The sequence below is a fragment of the Trematomus bernacchii genome, unplaced genomic scaffold, assembly GCF_902827165.1.
Source record: "Trematomus bernacchii unplaced genomic scaffold, fTreBer1.1, whole genome shotgun sequence".
In the NCBI taxonomy this organism is placed as follows: Eukaryota; Metazoa; Chordata; class Actinopteri; order Perciformes; family Nototheniidae; genus Trematomus; species Trematomus bernacchii.
In genome coordinates, this window is record NW_022987689.1 from 16,653,079 (window position 1) to 16,671,247 (window position 18,169).

Sequence of the window (18,169 nt, forward strand, 5' to 3'; positions counted from 1 at the left end):
GATGTTTGTTTAGCGTTTCTTCAATTTCAAAAACAATTCAGTTCAATTCAAAGGGACTTTACTGGCATGAAAGTTTTAAAAGTATTAAAATAAAATGTGTCCAAATGTATTTAAATGTACAACATAAAAAAAAAGATATAATCATATGAGCATGAATATGTTTGTGAATGTGTGCCCTTCTTTATGCCCTTAGTTTGGGCTGTAAGGCAGCTGCTATTCCACGGCCTGACGCTAAAAACAAGCATGAGTACCATTTTCCGCCCGGACGACTTTCAGTGTAGCACACCTGAAAACACATCTGACACATGCCGCCGCGACAGCAGCGCTATGTCGGGACATTAAACCGTGCTGTATGAGACATTAGACTGTAGATAAGTTATTAAAATGTCGGAAGTGTCACACAGAGCAGAGGAAGCTCCTAACTGGATCCTCGTGCACCCAGCAGTGAGTATCCTCCGTGCTGCGTTCACAGGTCTGACGCTAAATCATGCAATAACCAGTGTTTCTCCTTCTTGCTGTTTTAGTATCAGCAAATGAAAAGTCTGGAGGTGGAGGACAGTGCACAGGTACACGCAGCTTTCCTCGTGTACATGGATCTGTCTGAGGGTGAGTTTGTGAACATTTAGCAGGAACCATTACTTTGTGTCTGTTTTTGTGTGTCATAAACATGGGGTCAACAGAGTGATGGTCATTCTTATCTATATTTTTTTTTAAATGATATAAAAAGGAATCAGTTGTGTTCACTTTAAATTGTTTCCCCACCATTATAGTTAATTGTTGGTTCAATACATATAAGGATAAAGTAACATAAATAGCCCCTTTTTTAAAAAAAAAGAAAAAACGTTTTAAAGGCCCCTATTATACTATTAAAGGTCTCAGATATATAAAACAAGTCTCTGAAGTGTTTGGCTCTACATACCAAACTGGTCATTGTAGCATGCCTTAAACCCCTCTGTTTCAGCCCTGTTTCAAAAGTGCTGATTCTGTAGCTTTAAATGCTAATGAGCTGCTGCTGGCCACGCCCCTCTGAGAGATGATTGGTTTGAAAAAACACAATAGCCGCGTTCACACCGGAGTACTTTTCACCATACTTTTTGCGTTTAGTTCCGTTAGTACCCCTTATGTCGCGTTCATACCAAAAAGAGCACTTAATCTCGGGAACTTTTACCCCCATTTTTAGTGCCTGCTGAGAGATGGTACTTTCCTGGGGGAAAAAAGTGCCCCAGTTCTGATTTGCTGGGCGAATTGCAAACCACGCCCCGTACAACTCTGAAATGTTTTGTAGAGCCGCCATTTTATTATCCTGGCATTAGCATTATTAGCATTAGCATTCGCCCAGTGCACAAATGCAGAGAGACTAACTTATGGCAACACAAAATGAAACATGGGAGCGGTGGAGATGAGGAGGTGTCGGCGTTCTGGCGATTTACTCGGAAGGCTTCAGTAGAAGCTGCTGGGAGTCCCAGCAGCTTCTACTGAAGCCAGTCCCCAACTCCGGGGACTTCCGGCCGGGGACTCCGGGTGGCAGTATACTCCGTGAAGTTGTTTGCGGCCTGCCAGTAAACCCAAAGCAGAAGAAGACGAAGTGACGTCAGCGGCTCATTTGCGTAATCTTCCCTCAGGGAAAAGTACTCCGGTGTGAACGCGATCTGTACTAAAGCCCTGGGGTAATAAGTGCCGGGGCACTGAGTGCTGGCACTAAATACGGCAAAGTACTTGGTGTGAACGCACCTAATGGTGCTATAGGAGGAGATTCAGGTGATAAGGTGGGTGGGGGTTACCTTTGTTGGTTATTGGCACAGCACAAATAGCGAATTAATTCACTATCTTGTCAATATTTATATGGTGGTGTTGGGTCGAAAATATCTCCATATTGCCAAGCCCTACAAATAACAATTTAAAACTACCTAACTTCCCAAAAACAGTTCTGACGACATACAGTAAACTTGTTGTGGTAGCCGGTTCAATATTGTCCTAGTCAAACCGTAAGTGTCATGTTATATTTACTCCCTTAAATTCTCTCAGCAAAATCAACACAATTAAGGAATTTTAAAAGAAAGACTGTCAAGGATAAATGGTTGACTAAAGCCCATTACTGACCTGATTAAATGTTTCCTTTTTTGACAAATTGGGAGACCTTTTATCATCTCTGTAAAAAGTGCACTCAATTCTGATGTATCAATACGCATAGGTAACATATTATCTTAACCTTAATCCTTTCATTTGTGTCTATCCTGCCAGAGAGAACTATAAAAACATGTTCTAAACGGGGAAAGGGGATTCAGCAGTGAGAGAAAACAAGTGTGTCTCCTCCACAAAGTCCTCCATCATAATAAGATGGGTAGGACCCACTACAGTTAGGCCCAGAGTAAGTTAGCTCTCACTGTCTCACGTTTATTCTGTGCTTCTTGCTCCTTGCAGTGCGTCAGTGGAAAGAGGTGTCATGTGTCAAGAGTCCTGAGCTGCAGGTGGTTCTGCTGGAAGGGAGGGAGAAGGAAGGAGCACCCATCCAGACAGTTTTTCCACTGCCTACTCACCGACCTCTGAGCCACCAAAGGTAATGAGACACTGGGGAATCTCTCAAATGTACTGGCCCCTCCGCCCTCTCGGTTCTTTGGTTGAAGACTTTTACCATCACAAGGCTAACAGCTTCCCCCTCTCTGCCGTGCAGCATACGTCACGTGCTAGACCGAGGCTTTCCCATGCTGCTGTGTGCCGTAGCCTCTGACTCCACCCTGGTGTACCAGAGGATGACTGATGGCTTGGTGACACCGGACCCTCCTACTGGTCCCTTCCAGGATATGGGTCGCCGGCAGCACCGGAAGAGGCGGAAGCAGCAGTGAGACGGGTCCAGCTGCAGAGCTCCAGGATCGGGCCCAACTCATCCATTGGACCCTTTTATGTCCAAAGCTTAGAGAAGGAAGTGATGTCAGAAACTGTGTCACAGAGATGATAATCCGGATATGATAACATACATTCATCAGTACTAGAGGGGTATTTTTTGTAGGTGCAAAAAGTCTATGGGATTTTCACAATTGATTTTGGATTATAGCAGAAAATGAACTCTGGCAAACGGATGGTTACGATACTCGCATGTTTTGTTCAGCAGGATAATGTTCACATATTAAGTAAATAAGACAACGTAAGGCTATAAACAAACGGTCGTGGTCACATGACTTCACGTCTCCTCCACTTAGCTAAAAGCGGCTAGTGTTTAGTGTGATGACGTTAGTAGTCTCATTTAGCCACTTAATAGCAACCGCCGTTGTGAAGACACAAAGAAAATGACTCGTACCTGCACCACTATATAAGCCACACAACCTCTACCAATAACAAGGTTAACAATACATTCTGTTCTAAGTTATGTAATGTTAAGTAGCAAAAACTTGAGCTAACCTTATGAGTTGGCTCACGTTCGCTAACTATGCTAATGGTGATGTCTGCTGAAATATTTAAATTCTTTGCTCTTTGTTCCTGTTGTGCTAACTTTCAATTAATTTGCAAATGACATTAGCATAGCTAGAAATCTCCTAGGGTTAGCATAGGTTATTTGTTGCTTTGTGTGACTTCTTTTTTTAAGCTACAGTTGTACCAAATATTAAGGTTGTAATGTTTATCTTTGTATTATAAGGGGAAGTTGTGTGGCATAGACATGATGTATTAAATATAAACTCAGTAGGCTACTTTAATGAATCCCCAATTAACGGGATAAAGAAACTACTGCACAATATAATACAGTGGCAAGTGAATGTTAATTATTGATAATGAATCGCGATAAAACACAAAGGATTTTCCACCTTACCACACACTGAGTTTCCACCACCAGTATCAATGCCAAGGTGGGCCAGAGCCTGGAGCTTCGCAGGGGGATGCTATCAGAAGCACTGACCGGCTGGAGTGAGAAGACACTTTGGTGCTTTGTACGAATAAAGAAGAGCAGAATTGGACAGAGACACTGTAAGCCGCTCTTAAAAAAAAGGTGTACTGATAACATGTCAGCAGAGCAACATGGACACAAATGCATCTCTAGGAAACCTTTAGTTACATCCTACTAGGGGAAACAGACAGACGAGACATGCCATGTTTGAGAGATTAGTTGACTGGGTGCTTCTTCAATGGAACCAAGGATATTTAAACCATTGTTTAACGCAGCAATTCAGTTAATTTGAATCATACTAAAACCGGCTGAGCTACAGTGAGTATATTGTCGACAAAATGATTCATCTGGCAGGAGTGAGACAATACTGTAAGCTGTATGGATAACTTACTGAAAACACTTTTTATTTTCTAAAAAAACAAAAGTTCAACATAGAAACACAACATATTACTGGTGAGCGAAATACATAATCAGACTTGTATGTGATGAAGCAGTGTCCACCCTGTAGGTATAACACGGGACGGATACTGAAGCAGGGGACATGGAAGACCCTGCTGTGTGAGTGCACGAGTGTCTGCTCAAACAGTGTCTTTATGAGAGGAAGGACTTGACCACTTGAGACAAAGATTACAACACTTCAACCCTGAGCCTTATTCAACATAGATTCTCTACATCATAGCAGAAAACAGACATGGACAGACGCTACGAAAATGGTTGCGTCCAGAAATAAGGAGTAAATGAGAAAATGTTTTTGTTTTTGCTTTTCAAGAATAAAGTAGCAAATGTTGAGAATAATTGTCCAACTGAGAAAATATCTAACCACTAGCGTTAGCGCATATACTGGACTTTTACTTTATTATTGACATTTTGCCTTGAAATGCAAAATAAAAAAAGATTCCTCCTCATTTTTGCCTGGCACTAATAATCTTCCGTAGACAAACACAATGTACTGGCCAACGTACTGTAGAAAAGAGGTTCATACTGTGTCTTGGAATGCAGGAAGTTTCCAAACGGTTGACTTTTCAGGGAGGCATTCAAGAATGGAATATTGAAAGTGATGCAGATGGAGATATACGTGTTCACGGTAAGTGTCCACCAGAGCACTGGCTGCTTCTGCCATTGGAAATGTAAATGTGCAACAGTCGTAATGTTTCAAATGTCTCAGTGATGGCCATTTATATTGACCATACAGGACTTTTCCAAGGTTGAGAAGGAAAGCAAGTGTGTCTTAAAATCCCAAGATCTCTGTCATCCTGTAATGACTTCATTAAGGAAGTAGAATGTAGTGTTCTTCTTTTCGAGGAGGTTAAAAATACTTTGATTTTGGTGGTCCTTTCTCTCTTAGTTGATATATGAGCAGGTTGTGAGCAGGAGGGCAAAAAAGGTGCTTGATTCAAGTCAGTAATCCATTTTTCTCAGGCGTGGACATACAAGGGACATTTCCCCTGAGTTAGCACATGGTACGGTCCATCCGTAGCACTGCGATGACAGTTCCTCCACATTGGCGCGATGGACACACGAGCACAGTGCTATGTCACATCTTCTTCCTCTTCTGAGCAGTAGTCCTGGCCCTGTAGACAAAACACAGATATGAGTGTACACAAAGTATTACATGATGGTATGTATCTCAGTTTCCTTAAAGCCTTTACACAACCAAGGCCTGACAAATTAACAACCCAAACATCTAAAAATACTTGCCTGCCAATATAAATATCTAGGGCTTTTATTGTGAAAGGTAAACATTTAAGGATTGGTTTTGGAAAGCGCGCCATTTGTCAGTAAGGAGTAATAAAGTTTGCCATCTTTGTTCAGACTAAGGAGTGCCCAGGCTTTTGCCTTATAATAATCACAATTAAAGGGGCAACTCTGCGCAACGTGATTGGCTCATGGGTGTATTATTACATGTCACTTGTTAGACGCTTTTGCCCAAAGCGACTTATATACAATACAACTCAATACTTTAGGTATCCCCACAGGAGCAATTTAGGGTGAAGTGTCTTGCCCAAGGACACAGCAGCATGCTGATCGCAGCGGGGATTGAACCAGTGCCCCCCTGATCCAAAGATCAGTGCACTGAGCCTGGCCTGCCTGTATAAAGAGAAGAAGATGCAGTGCAGGAGGCAGGTCCACGTTTATTCCTATGAAAGTTGTTCAACAGCACATCAGACCAAAATGGCCTGACTTGACAACAATAATACCCACATTTTCCAGGGGTCTTCCGCATCCATGAGCCCCATAGAGCATGCACACTTGTGTTTTCCAAAACCCCGCCTCCTAGCCCATACGTCTCAGCCAGCCTCAGCTTAGCCAGGCTATTACTGCAATATACAACCTTTAGAATGTAATGACTTTTCAACTATTCCTCCAAATAATTATGAGCCGATTTATTTTTACAATGGGAACAAGTATTTATTGGCCAAAAGGCATTACATTACTCCACCAGTTGACCACTAAAAAACTTGCTTCTAGCCCTGGTGCACTTCCTGTCTGCTTGGATTGGCTGTGTGGGAAAGCTAAAAAAAAAAACTGTCCTTGTTTTGGAAAAATATCTGCTTCTCATCACTTAATGTTAGCTCTTACAAAAACAGTTTTAAAAACAAATGTATCCATTTGCCAATTCATCTCCTTACTTACCAGACACGCTGTGGCAGATGGCAATAACTCAGTTAAAAAAGGAAAAAAAGTCCACAGCTGAGTGAATAGTGCATTAGAGACTATATTAAACAGCGGATAAAAACACATCTGGTGTGTGTGAGTATTTTCAGCAGCAGGACAGTCCCTGTGCTGAGTGCAATGAAGGAACATGTCACCCAGTGTGGCTCATCTATGGGTTTAAATACTCTATATACACAAATAGAGCTCTATGTTACAGAGAAACACACTGAATCTGGATTTAGATATACTGTTAATGCCAGAATCAATTGTTAAAATGTTTTCAACCATACTAACCTAAAATAACCACACTAGTAGAAGCACATGACACATTGAGGTTTTTTGTTGACACATCATTATGTCATCTGCTGTGTCCTCACAGATTTGCTGCAGTGATAGGATTAACCTCAGTGTCATTTAGACAGAGATTTGGGCAAAAACCCAATAACGATACAGTGTGATGCTTCGATGATGGGTTGTTGTTGTCGTTTCTTACCTTTGCAATTTTTTCGTCCAGCATCTTGAAGAACTCTTGCTGACTCTCTGAAGAGTGGATGCTCCTGCAGAGGAAATGGAACAATGTTAAAGATCGGCAGAATAACACAGAATGGAGTGTCAAAAAAACAAATGAAATCTGTAAAATAATCAAATGTATATATATGTGGAGGCATAGGGAGAAATAGAAAATGTGAAAGAAGAAAAAAAAGGGGTAAATAAAACAATGTGGACATATAATGTAAAATAAATGTAAAACAACACATGTAGACAACTAATTAATAATAAACATTTTCATTTTGCATTTAAAAATCTAATTTTGAGTTTCATTTTGTAATTTATTTTTGCTGTACCCTATACATAGAAATATAAAACGGGCAAAAGCAATGGTTTATAATTCAAATTAATATTACATTTTTCCTTTAAATGACAATTATTGATGTTTTTTTTTTTCTCTTGATATTTAATGTTTTTATGAACTTATTTATTTGTGTATTTATTCTTTATGGCACCGCTATGACTAAATATAACTCAACAAACACAAGCTATGAATGCATGTTAATGATATTGAATCATCCGTCAGGGACACTCACAGAATCTTTCCGTTCCCATTGGACCCTGACTCCTCCATGTGTTGACCTTTCCCCAGGAGAGCACTTTTCTCCTGCAGGACATCAAAGCACACACAATCACACACCTGCTCCTACAGCTGTCTCATATCCCATTATTCAGCAGAATAGAAATCACATCACGAGATAAAAACACACAATCAGCTCAAAGTTGCCGTATATTGTAATGTAATCATGATATTTTGAAACAAATTAAAGAGGCCCTATTCTACTTTTTGGGGTTTTCCCTTTCCTGTAGTGCGTTATATAGGTGTTTGTCCCCCCCCCCCCCCCTCCCTGCCTGAAACGCATCCATTGGACTCCTTTGTTAACTTCACATGGTGACATCACTATGTAACATTTGCGCTTTCATTGGCTATCACTCCAACGCATTGAACGTGATAGGCTAAGGGGTGGGAGATCTCTAATGCCCCTTTCACACCAAGGCTAGCTCCGTGCTAGAGCTTTTCTGGTTCGGAACCGGTTCTTCGGTTCAGCTCCCGCTCCGTTCACACCGCTCGGAGCCCGACTGGTGCTGCGTCATTGCGTCATCGTTTGCGTCATGACGTAACCGTTTGCGTGCCTGCTTCATAAAGCCAAACCGCGCGGAACCCCCTCACATCGACAACAACAACAATGGCCGATTGTATTGAAGCGCTACTCGTTTTGGTTTTGCTCTGTCGAAACGAAATGGAAGAAATGGGACGACTTTACTACAAACTTTACAGTCGTTACATGCTACATTCAAAAGTTCTTTGGACCGCGTGCTCCCCTCCAGCTTCCTCTGTACCTCTTCGGAAGACCAGATTCCCAGGAGGTAGCTGGTCTCTTCAGTGGACCACTGCTGCTGGTTAAGTTTTAGGTTTTCCATCGTTGTGTACAAACTGGATAAAACGCGGGCTTTTTGTTGTTGTTAGAGGTTGATCCCGCCCCTGCCCCCGCCTCGACGTAAGCGTGACGTATGCGGTGCTTGCTTTCTAGACAGACAACTTTTTGGTGCTTGAAACAAACCGGATTCCGGAGCTTAGAGGCGGCTCCGCTGCGGTGTGAACAGGAAAACCCGGTGCTTTTCAAGCTCCTGAGGCCTGTACTACGAAGCCGGATTTTCCTAACCTGGATATGTTTGAGTTAGCCGGTTGGCCCAATCCAAAACATACGCGCTCTCGCTAAACTGTACTACGACGCTGGTTATCAAGTGGATCGCTCAAGCCAGCCGTGTCCTATCTAGTTAGGTGCGCGTTCACATGAAAGGGGTGGTATTTGGAGCATTCGACCAATCTCAAACACGGACAAGCGTACTGACAGCGCAGCGTCATACTTCCTGAATGAAAAGTGAACTTTAATATTAGTCAAATATGAAGAAGTTAAACTTTAAACATCCATGACTTAAACACTTTATCCAGGATAAAAGCCACATAGCTGCACCTGCAAGGTGAATACTGCTGGTAAAAGAAAAAGCGTTTGAATGCGTACATTAACAGGTTTATGAAATCACTGCCCCGTCCAAGACACGATCTGACTTTAATTAGGAGAATTTGACTCGAGTGTTTCGTCAACTTAATGTGTTGCTTAAAATAATACTTCTGCATACAGTATGTGACACTGTGAGTGTTGCACGGCCAGATACGGCTCAAGAAGCTGACTCAAATAAGGAAATGTATGATACATTATGATGTGATATGATATGAATGATAATGGGACACATCGACGTCTGCACTCACAGTGCCGCGGACTGTACTTAATGTTACTCTGATCCGGTTACTTATGTCGTGGCAGATATTTAAGTAAGCTTTCTTAACGCTAATATTATAATAGTCAAATTGCTCTGAAGATGGGAGGGGATATTCTATTAATTTTCACGTTCACACAGTCAGTTGATTTTTGCCGGCCGTCTTTCCTGCAACGGCAGTTTTTCTGTATTTCCTCTATCCTGTAATATGAATTGATAGCTTTAAACTCCGCACACTGAGCTCTGATTGGTCAGCAGGCGGTGCTTTCACTGAGTTGATCTCTTAGCCTGCAACCTAACCTCCTCCCGAGGAGGTTAGCCGCTCAGCATAAGTTACCATGGAGATCTAGCCCGCTAAAAAGAGAACCAGCGTCGTAGGACCGGAAAGCCCGAGTTTTCCCTGAAGTCAGCCGGCTAAGCGAAAATCCGGCTTCGTAGTACAGGCCTCTGCTCCGAACCGGCCCTGGAACCGCGTTGGTGTGAAAGAGGCATCATGAGAGGTCAAAACAGACCCGACCAGCTGAGGAACCCTTTAACTAATTACAATGAAAAGAGTGACGTTTTAGGGATGCGTGATACTGATAAACAAGTGAATGTTTTTCAAGATTTAGTATAAAATAACGCCTAGCAGTTTGCAAAACAAGGGTTATTGATGTACTTAATGGGGAAAAATACCCTTATAAAAGGAATTATCTTGTCAATTCAATATTAGAAATTGATTTTGTTTTTATTATAATTAGAAATAAAGTACATGATTTGACACAGTATTCATGTTCTGGTGTACGCTCTATAAAACACGCACTGTGCTGTCCTGGCCGTCCACTCCTCCTTCGTCTCCGCTGATGTACTTGACTTTCTGCACTCCTTTCATCTTGTACTCATCTGTGACAGAGTGGGAGACAGAGAGTTAGAGAGGACGGCTCCTCTTATTAAAACACGCCTCCGGGTTAATAGTGCTCACTTCTTGGCAAAGTCATGAAGAGCTGGAGTTCTCGCGCTGCAGACTAAATCCTCTCTGAACACTCGAGCTCCTACTTTCTCTGCTTCTCTTTCTTTCGACTTCCACGCATTTGAAAGGATCAAATTGAAACATGATCATGACGGCCTGATGGACTCAGAACACATCACATTCACGCTGTGCCAGCTATCATTGAAGCTTCATTTATGATTCCTCCGTAGCAGCTTTAACAACAACTATGACAATTAGGTATTTAACTACTACTAAAAAATATAGGTTTGAACTATTTGACAGATTGTGTGAATATGCAAAAAATAAAGCACATGTTAAGGGTTTTATAAGGATCTGACAGCTGTGATTTTTCCCCTTTATTTGACCAGAAATATCACGTTGAAGGTCTTAAGTCACTTAGGTCTGAACTTTGTCATTTCATGTTAATGAAGCGTGTCCCTTAATGATCCATAGAGACGTTTGAATTAAGAAATATATGAAACACTGCTAACTATTAAAATGTTCAAATCAAGTTTGCATTCACACTGTGTTCTGTTATTATTATCGTCATAATTATTATGGATTCACATTTGTTATGTTGTAAAGCCCAACCTTTGTGTCCTATTCATCCAGAGAATTTGAAATGAAACTCATCACAAAGTGATCTGTTTTTGACATCACAGCATTAACTTGTGTCTGCTTGACCTACTGAAAGATTGTGTTTTATAAGAACATTAAGCATTTCCATAATGATGTCAGCACCTTTCAGCTCTCATAAGCTTCTGCCTTTAATAAAGCAATAATTCATGCTGTCATCCTTAACAGAGAGCATCAGGATCACCATGGATACATCTAACAAGACTCCAGAATTATGTTAAATATATTACATTTCAAATACCTATATTGATATAAATGTGGTCTAATCTTTAAAAAAAAAGAAAGCCACCACAGGCTGTGTCACACAGGAACATACATGTCTGCAGAATGGCTAGAATAGGGCTGGGCGATATATTGATATTACATGTATTGATTGTAATATGGATTAGCCATCTTCTCATAATGTGGATATTGTAGTTTTGCTTAGTGTTATCTTTTTGTTGCTTTAAAATCTGCATTAATGTGAAGGGATTTATTTTAAGAACAAACCAGACTGATTTATTATTTGCCTAAACCCACTTTCTTACTCCGTTCTGAAAATGGCATTGTGTGAATATTTTATGAAAGCATTATCATCACAATTTCAAGGTATTTGGTTCAAAATAAAATAGAGATTAGATTATTTTCCAAATCCGCTAGCTCTTTTTTTACAAAAGTAAAAGTAATCATTATGCAGTTCATGCATTACACAATCTCTGTCATGTTTAACCAATTTTGAACACTGTGTAGATAAGTAGTACAGTTCTGAAGTACTATAGTACGGCATCATATTATACAGGCAGACCATGTGTTTGCATTTATAAAAAGTAGCCAGTAACAATGAGTGTTGAATAACAATTGTGTAAAATGTACAATATTTCCATCTTAAATGCAGCAGAGTAGAGGTAGAACATGTGAATTGATATTTGGTTCCAATCGCACAGCCCTAGTGGCACATACCTCATATACTGTATATTACTTCAACCCCAAATGAAAGCAAGGCTCTTAAGGGATTTGAACACTTAAAGTGCATGGGACATGTGATGATAGTGAGTGGACAGACTGACCGGAGTGGAGGTCCCCGTTGCTGTGGGCTTTGCTCTGGCGCTCCTCCCCGCTGGGCACGGCAGACACCTGCTTGGCAGAGGTGCAGCCCATCTCCCACCCTCAGCTGCTTTGCTCCTCAGCCCTGAGCACCACAGGCACACCTGGGGGGGGGGGGGGGTGGAAGCATGGTCAGATATGTGTAGATCAGGAGTTCACAAAGGTATTCTGTAAGCAAAGACCTTTCCCCAGCAGAAACACCTCAGACGATCTCTTGATTTAGCTTCTGTCCCCGGGGAAATCATGAGCGGAGCATCTGTCAGACACGTTAGAGGACAGTCTGCTCCATGTAATTACCAATAGGGCTGACGCTGCACATTCTTCACCTAAACTGTGTTCCGAAATAACAGATAACATTTAGACTGTATTTAGATATAAATATCATTTTAAAGAGGGCCTGTTCTTTTTGTGGTTTTCCCTTCCTGTAGTGTGTTCTATAGGTTTAAGTGCATTTAACTGGTCTGCAAAGGCTCAAATCCCTGTGTTCCCTCCACACACTCACCTCCCCTGCCTGAAACGCCTCCATTGGACTCCTTTGTTTTCTCCTAACATAATGACATCACTATGTGACACTAACGTTTCTGTTGGCTAGCGCTCCAACACATTGTACGCTCAGTTGCATGACATCTCTAAGCAGTTGACCAATCACAACAGAGCCGGCCAGCTAACCAATCACAGCAGACTGGGCTCTGGTTTCAGACAGAGGGTGAAAAGAGGTGCTGCAGCACAGGCAGTATGAGAAAGATAAAGAGCTTTTTGAACTTTAAAGCATGGAGACATGTCACAGTTGATGCACAAAATACAGATATGAACCTGAGAATGAGCAGAATAGGACCCTTTAAAGAAAGCTGGAACTATAAAAAGTTGTTTTTTTGACTAAAATAATCAGAAATCAAAAAGCAACAATTTTGCCATTGACTATTTTAGAGTCAGTTGCTCAGTCCGCTTAGGAACTGGATGGTCACTGGTTTGAGTCCCAAACATTGTGTGTACTTGTGGCTTGAGAGACGCCAGTTCAACTCCTGGACCCTGCTGAAGTGTCCTTGAGCAAGGCACTGAACCTGCCACAACGAGACAGGCCCTTTGCTCTGACACCTCTCCACCATGTGTTCATTTCGGGGCTAATGTGTATAGGTCCTGTTTGCATGTGTGCATTTACTATCATATCCTCCTCCCAGCCTCTCAGAGGAAAGGAAGTCTTCCTGGACTCCAGCTGGGCTATCAGTATTTTTTCATAATCAATTAGTCATGAAGCGCCCCACCCTGGAATTAAATCGCGGGCTTCCCTATCTGTTCCTGTAGAATACACCGTGTAGCCGCGCTGTAAATCATGCAAGCGGCGCCTGGGAACACCAATCAGAAGGTGGTGCCAGCTGCACCGCAACAATAAGGCCTTTCAGTCGGTGTGGTATCCCCGTGCCAATCCGCCAGCTCCCCTCTCTGTCAGGGGAGGTGGGGGGTTCTGCGGCGCACAGGATTAATCTGTGGCGGCGTTCAAGTGCTCCCACCCCGCAGTATCATGGCTAAAATGACGGTGTGTTGGTGCCAATCACCCGGTAGTGTTTTACATTAAGCTCCAGGTAAATTGCAGAGTGATTGATCCCCTTATTGCATGGACCATCGCGCAGCTGCTCGGCACACATTTGTATGTAAAGATAGAAGCTGCATCCAATACAGTTAGGGGAGCAAACAAGAAGAAAGATGAGAGTAACATGCATCCCCTTTTAGCTGAAATATTTCAAACATTCATCACAGAGAGGGGATAACGTGCAGGGCTCCTTAAACAAATAATAACAAAAGAGCAGCCATTCCACGGCCAGCAGGAAATAGCCAGATGATATCGCATGTAAGGAATCAGCAAGCGTAAAATATCGAAATGCATGTACAGTAATGGGGGAAATTACCTATCTGGTTTGACCATGGTTCCTCTGGGTTTAGTACGGAGAGGCTTCACTCCAGACGGAGGACCCAGACAGCGCATCTGCAGCTCCACACAGGCATCGGCGGTGCAGATGCGGTCCGTCCGTCTGCCAGCTGTCTGCTCCGGGCTCATGTCCCGATACCCTGTTAAAGTGAGAAAATGTATTTTTTTAGAGAATACAAAATCGGATCAAACAACAGCTAACTTGGTATATTTTTTCACATAACCACAGTCTTTTTTCTTTACAGTTTTTAGTAGCATCCTACCTCTTATGCGATGGAAATTTGACTACGAAGTCTAATCAGTTTCCACCCGGGCCGAATTCACCGGCGCACCAGGAACTTCCGTCCAGCTCATTCCTTCTGCATCATCAAAGTTGACAGCAAAATATAGAAAGTTTTTTAAGTGCGCTGTCTTTGACCAAAAGCAGCAGCTGACCCTGCCGATAGTTGACCTCCAGCGGTATGACGACCCTCACAATAATCGCTCGGGTGGCGGACGGACTCCCGCTCGCTGCGTCCATTCAGGAGGATGAGCAGGTAGGAGAGATGCTAGCTCCCTGTTAGCCTCTGTGTGAGGACAGAGCTACACGCCAGGCTCCATTCACAAATCATACTGTTTAAGGACTGCTAGCTTATCCGCAAATGTAGTTCTCCAAATAACAGGAGTAAAGTCTTTATTTGAATTACTAGTGGTACATTTGCTATGAAAATAATAAACAAAGCAGGAGTTTTATTATAGAAAATATTATATTTGTATGTAAAGGTCAGTAACGATAACATACGTAGTTGCATTTCTGTTGTCCATCACTCTGTGTGAATTATTATACTGGAATTTGTCGGAATAAAAGGAACTAAGTTTAGTTAGATACACATTTTAAAAGTGTATTGTTTTGCATGCGGAAAAGTTGTTACACATTTTTTTTAACGTGTTTTCATAAATGATAGCTCTGTGTACCAATATGCATGCATTTGAATTATGAATGTGTAATGCCCTGTATTAACAGATAGAGGGCAGCAGTTCACCTCTCCTACTGGCTCCATTAAAATCTAAATGAAGAGTCATTAGTTCTAAAATAATGAAATAATACATAAATAAACGAATAACTAAAAACAAGTGGTGTTACAAGACAGGATGGGCCAGGGCTAGTCAGTTAGCATGTGATTTCAGTAGATATGTCTGCAACATAAAACATGCACTACTTGAAAATCATGTTGACATCCTAAACTCTTCAAATTATGAGAATGTCAGTCGTTTTTTTTTTTAAAGCAAGAATGTGCCCTTATCTTACACATTCGGCCTATAAATGATTAAATGTAAAAAACATAGAATATACTGGGATTATTCATTCCCCACTGCTGTGGATCTTGGGTCGATAACAACCTGGGAAACATTCACACATCTCCGCCTCCGTTTCTTTTTCAAATCTATCTCTGTTATTAAAGGACCTGGTAGCGCAGAAAATAATCTTTAAAAAAAAGAAGTGGTTTTTAGACTCTTTGTGTCATTTTAATGAGTCTTGATAAAAGAGTATTTGCAAATGCCATACAACTGACTATAACCTAATTGTCTTCATGTCTATCAGTCAGGAAGAGACCTGCAGCACTACCAGAGCCAAGCCAAGCAGCTGTGCCGTAAACTGAACGCTCAGAGTCCGGACCGCTGTACGCTGGAGGCCGGGGACATGAACTTCCAGTAAGTTACCACAAGCAGGGAAAGTATGAATATCATACTTTTCCCTATACATTTGGAGCAGGAGCAGCAAAACTTAATTCAACGTCTAAAAGAAAGGCACACCTAAATCAATCAATATCCATTTAAAGGTGGGGTAGGCAATTCACTAAAGAAACACTTTTTGTTATATTCCATGGAATGCTCTTAACATCCCGATAGCAATGAATACATGAAATGCTTTGACAATAAATACATTAAAAATTCATCTGTGGAAGCCGTGGCGCTGTAAAAAGCACGACCGGGCCGGCTAAAATAACTGGATGGCCTACCTGCCTGTCAGCCTTCCATCTCGTGCACAAACTTATCTCGTGCCCTCATTGGTCATGTGCTCGTTTGTGTGTGTTGGAGGAGGGGCTCTGTAAGGAAGTCTGAAGGAAGGGGCAGATTTGTTTCGGCTGCGTAGTTTCAAATTCTAGCGCACTCGAGCTGGTTTCTCCATTCTTACCTACCCTACCTTTAAGTAAACACTATATCAATATGTAGAATATTTTCACCTTCACTTTCCATTCAGACTGCATTTTACGACAAGGAACTGTCAATATTATATCCATCTATGCTCTCGCCAAAGCCACCAGACTCCATTGATAAAAACCCACATATTATCTCGCAGAACAAAGGAGTTGCTGGTGTATCGCTGCCTCATATCAGCTAGTTTGTTTTGGCGTTATTATGGGAGTTGGAGGATTCCAAACTGAACAAATTCACACAGAAACAGACTGAGTGGTGAAAATATTCTAAATAAAGCAAACATTAACATAATTATAGGGGTCTAAAAATGAGTTTGCTGCGGCCTCCTGTTTACAGCAGTATAATGCTTGAGTAATACACTGACTATGGATTAGTACCTCATATAACCCCACTTCAGAATATCCAAACTATTCCTTTAATTTGTATTCTTAAAGGGGTAAAATCCACTTTACTTCAGTAATATTTCACAATTAGTTTGGTGACGTTTAGTTTGATATTACCAGGCATTATAAAGATCCATTGATTTGGTCTGGTTTTTTGTTTCCAGCTACCTAATAGCAGAGGGTGTATGCTACCTGTTCCTCTGTGAGGCTTCCTTCCCCAAAAAGATGGCGTTTGCATACCTCGAAGAGCTCCACACAGAGTTCTACGACCAGTATGGGAAGAGAGTGACCACAGTAACCAGGCCGTACTCTTTCATCGAGTTTGGTAAGACTGTTTGTGATCTGTTACATTCAAAAAGTCTTTCACACAATCCTCTGACTTTGTCCTACATGCATTGTTTCAGACACGTACATCCAGAAAACAAAGAGGTCGTACGTAGACGGCCGGGCCAGGAGGAACTTCAGCAGCATCAACACAGAGCTACAGGACGTCCAGAGGATCATGGTGGCAAATATTGAGGAAGTTCTGCAAAGAGGAGAATGTCTTTCTGGTAAGTAGGTTGCAAGAATGAAGAAAGGTCAGTCCTAGCAAGAGGGTCCACACAAAACACAAGGAACCAAAAACCACCTGAATCCTAAATCCCTTACAAGTTTGCTGTTACTTTGCTTTTGTGAAAATTAAATATTAAACCCATAGTAATAGATTATGCATTAACCAATCAGAGCAGACTACGCTCTGGTTTCAGACAGAGGGTGAAAAGAGGTTCTGCAGCACAGGCAGTATGAGAAAAATAAAGAGCTTTTTGAACATTAAAGCATGGAGACATGTCCCAGTAGACACAAAATACAATAATGATCTTTAAAATGAGTATAATATATCATCTTTAAAGTAAATCTCTGGTTAATCTCTCTTCTACCTTCTTCCCTCAGCTCTAGACACTAAAGCCAGCAACCTGACAAGCCTTTCAAAGAAGTACCGCAGTGACGCCAAATACCTTAACACCCGCTCCACCTATGCCAAGGTGGCCGCTGTGGCCGTGTGCGTCATCACTCTCATCATCTATGTGCGCTTCTGGTGGCTCTGATGGACCCTCAAGCAAGGACTTTAAAATAAGGGAGAGGGAGTTTCCTTTGGGAATTGTAAAGGAGTACTTAAAGTATTCCTTTAAAAGTTGATTCTGTTACTTTACACTTAAAAGACAGGGTGCCTTAAAGGAATCGTATACAGTATATCCCTAGAAGGTAGATATTCTTTCTGTGTTTTATCCAACTTTCACTCATGTATGGTGTACACGGAGCCATTGGGTTTCTCTGTATGGTAGCAAATGCTTCATGGTGAGTTCATGTACCTCTGTTTACTGGAATATTAGGAGCAGGGTGTTTGTAAGTTAATTTATAAGCCGGTTGGGGGTTTTCTTCAGAGTTTGAGCATTATAGGTGAATCCATGTATGACAGGGTTTTGTGAAGTCCCAATACTGTGATAAATGAATGTTTATTGTTCTGAACGTTTACATTGTAACAAAGTCTTAATGAAAATATTAAATATTTATCGAAGTTTCTATTTTACAGCTGGATTTATGAAAACGTGTTAATATTATGAGCTGGATGGTAC

At 41.5% G+C, this 18,169-nt stretch overlaps 3 protein-coding genes across 3 annotated transcripts; 2 read left to right on the top strand and 1 right to left on the bottom strand.

Annotated features, from left to right (window-relative positions):
* Positions 1-291: 291 nt before the first annotated feature.
* tsen15 (TSEN15 tRNA splicing endonuclease subunit) lies at positions 292-4,708 on the top strand. Its single transcript, XM_034137492.1, has 4 exons — positions 292-444; positions 525-606; positions 2,422-2,557; positions 2,672-4,708. The coding sequence occupies exons 1-4, from the start codon at positions 385-387 to the stop codon at positions 2,841-2,843; spliced, it is 450 nt and encodes a 149-aa protein (XP_033993383.1). The 5' UTR covers positions 292-384; the 3' UTR covers positions 2,844-4,708.
* zgc:55943 (uncharacterized protein LOC406337 homolog) lies at positions 4,261-14,310 on the bottom strand. The gene is made up of 7 exons (XM_034137493.1): positions 14,238-14,310; positions 13,955-14,114; positions 12,014-12,154; positions 10,164-10,243; positions 7,618-7,688; positions 7,026-7,089; positions 4,261-5,448 (listed from the first exon to the last, which is right to left on the bottom strand). The coding sequence occupies exons 3-7, from the start codon at positions 12,102-12,104 to the stop codon at positions 5,407-5,409; spliced, it is 348 nt and encodes a 115-aa protein (XP_033993384.1). The 5' UTR covers positions 12,105-12,154; positions 13,955-14,114; positions 14,238-14,310; the 3' UTR covers positions 4,261-5,406.
* A 2-nt stretch (positions 14,311-14,312) lies between these two features.
* Positions 14,313-18,116, top strand: sec22ba (SEC22 homolog B, vesicle trafficking protein a). Its single transcript, XM_034137490.1, has 5 exons — positions 14,313-14,510; positions 15,557-15,666; positions 16,721-16,881; positions 16,961-17,107; positions 17,487-18,116. Exons 1-5 carry the CDS (start codon positions 14,436-14,438, stop codon positions 17,639-17,641), a joined length of 648 nt encoding a protein of 215 aa, XP_033993381.1. The 5' UTR covers positions 14,313-14,435; the 3' UTR covers positions 17,642-18,116.
* Positions 18,117-18,169: the final 53 nt, after the last annotated feature.

Bases quoted from the DNA above. Each gene is read 5' to 3' on its own strand.
- sec22ba (XM_034137490.1), top strand. From the start codon at position 14,436: ATGACGACCCTCACAATAATCGCTCGGGTGGCGGACGGACTCCCGCTC. The intron at 15,667-16,720 runs GTAAGTTACCAC...TTTTGTTTCCAG, and splicing joins GCCGGGGACATGAACTTCCA to CTACCTAATAGCAGAGGGTG. The intron at 17,108-17,486 runs GTAAGTAGGTTG...TTCTTCCCTCAG, and splicing joins AAGAGGAGAATGTCTTTCTG to CTCTAGACACTAAAGCCAGC.
- zgc:55943 (XM_034137493.1), bottom strand. From the start codon at position 12,104: ATGGGCTGCACCTCTGCCAAGCAGGTGTCTGCCGTGCCCAGCGGGGAG. The intron at 10,244-12,013 runs GTCAGTCTGTCC...ACTCTGTCACAG, and splicing joins CAACGGGGACCTCCACTCCG to ATGAGTACAAGATGAAAGGA. The intron at 5,449-7,025 runs GTAAGAAACGAC...TTTTGTCTACAG, and splicing joins TGGACGAAAAAATTGCAAAG to GGCCAGGACTACTGCTCAGA.
- tsen15 (XM_034137492.1), top strand. From the start codon at position 385: ATGTCGGAAGTGTCACACAGAGCAGAGGAAGCTCCTAACTGGATCCTC. The intron at 445-524 runs GTGAGTATCCTC...TTGCTGTTTTAG, and splicing joins GGATCCTCGTGCACCCAGCA to TATCAGCAAATGAAAAGTCT. The intron at 2,558-2,671 runs GTAATGAGACAC...TCTGCCGTGCAG, and splicing joins CGACCTCTGAGCCACCAAAG to CATACGTCACGTGCTAGACC.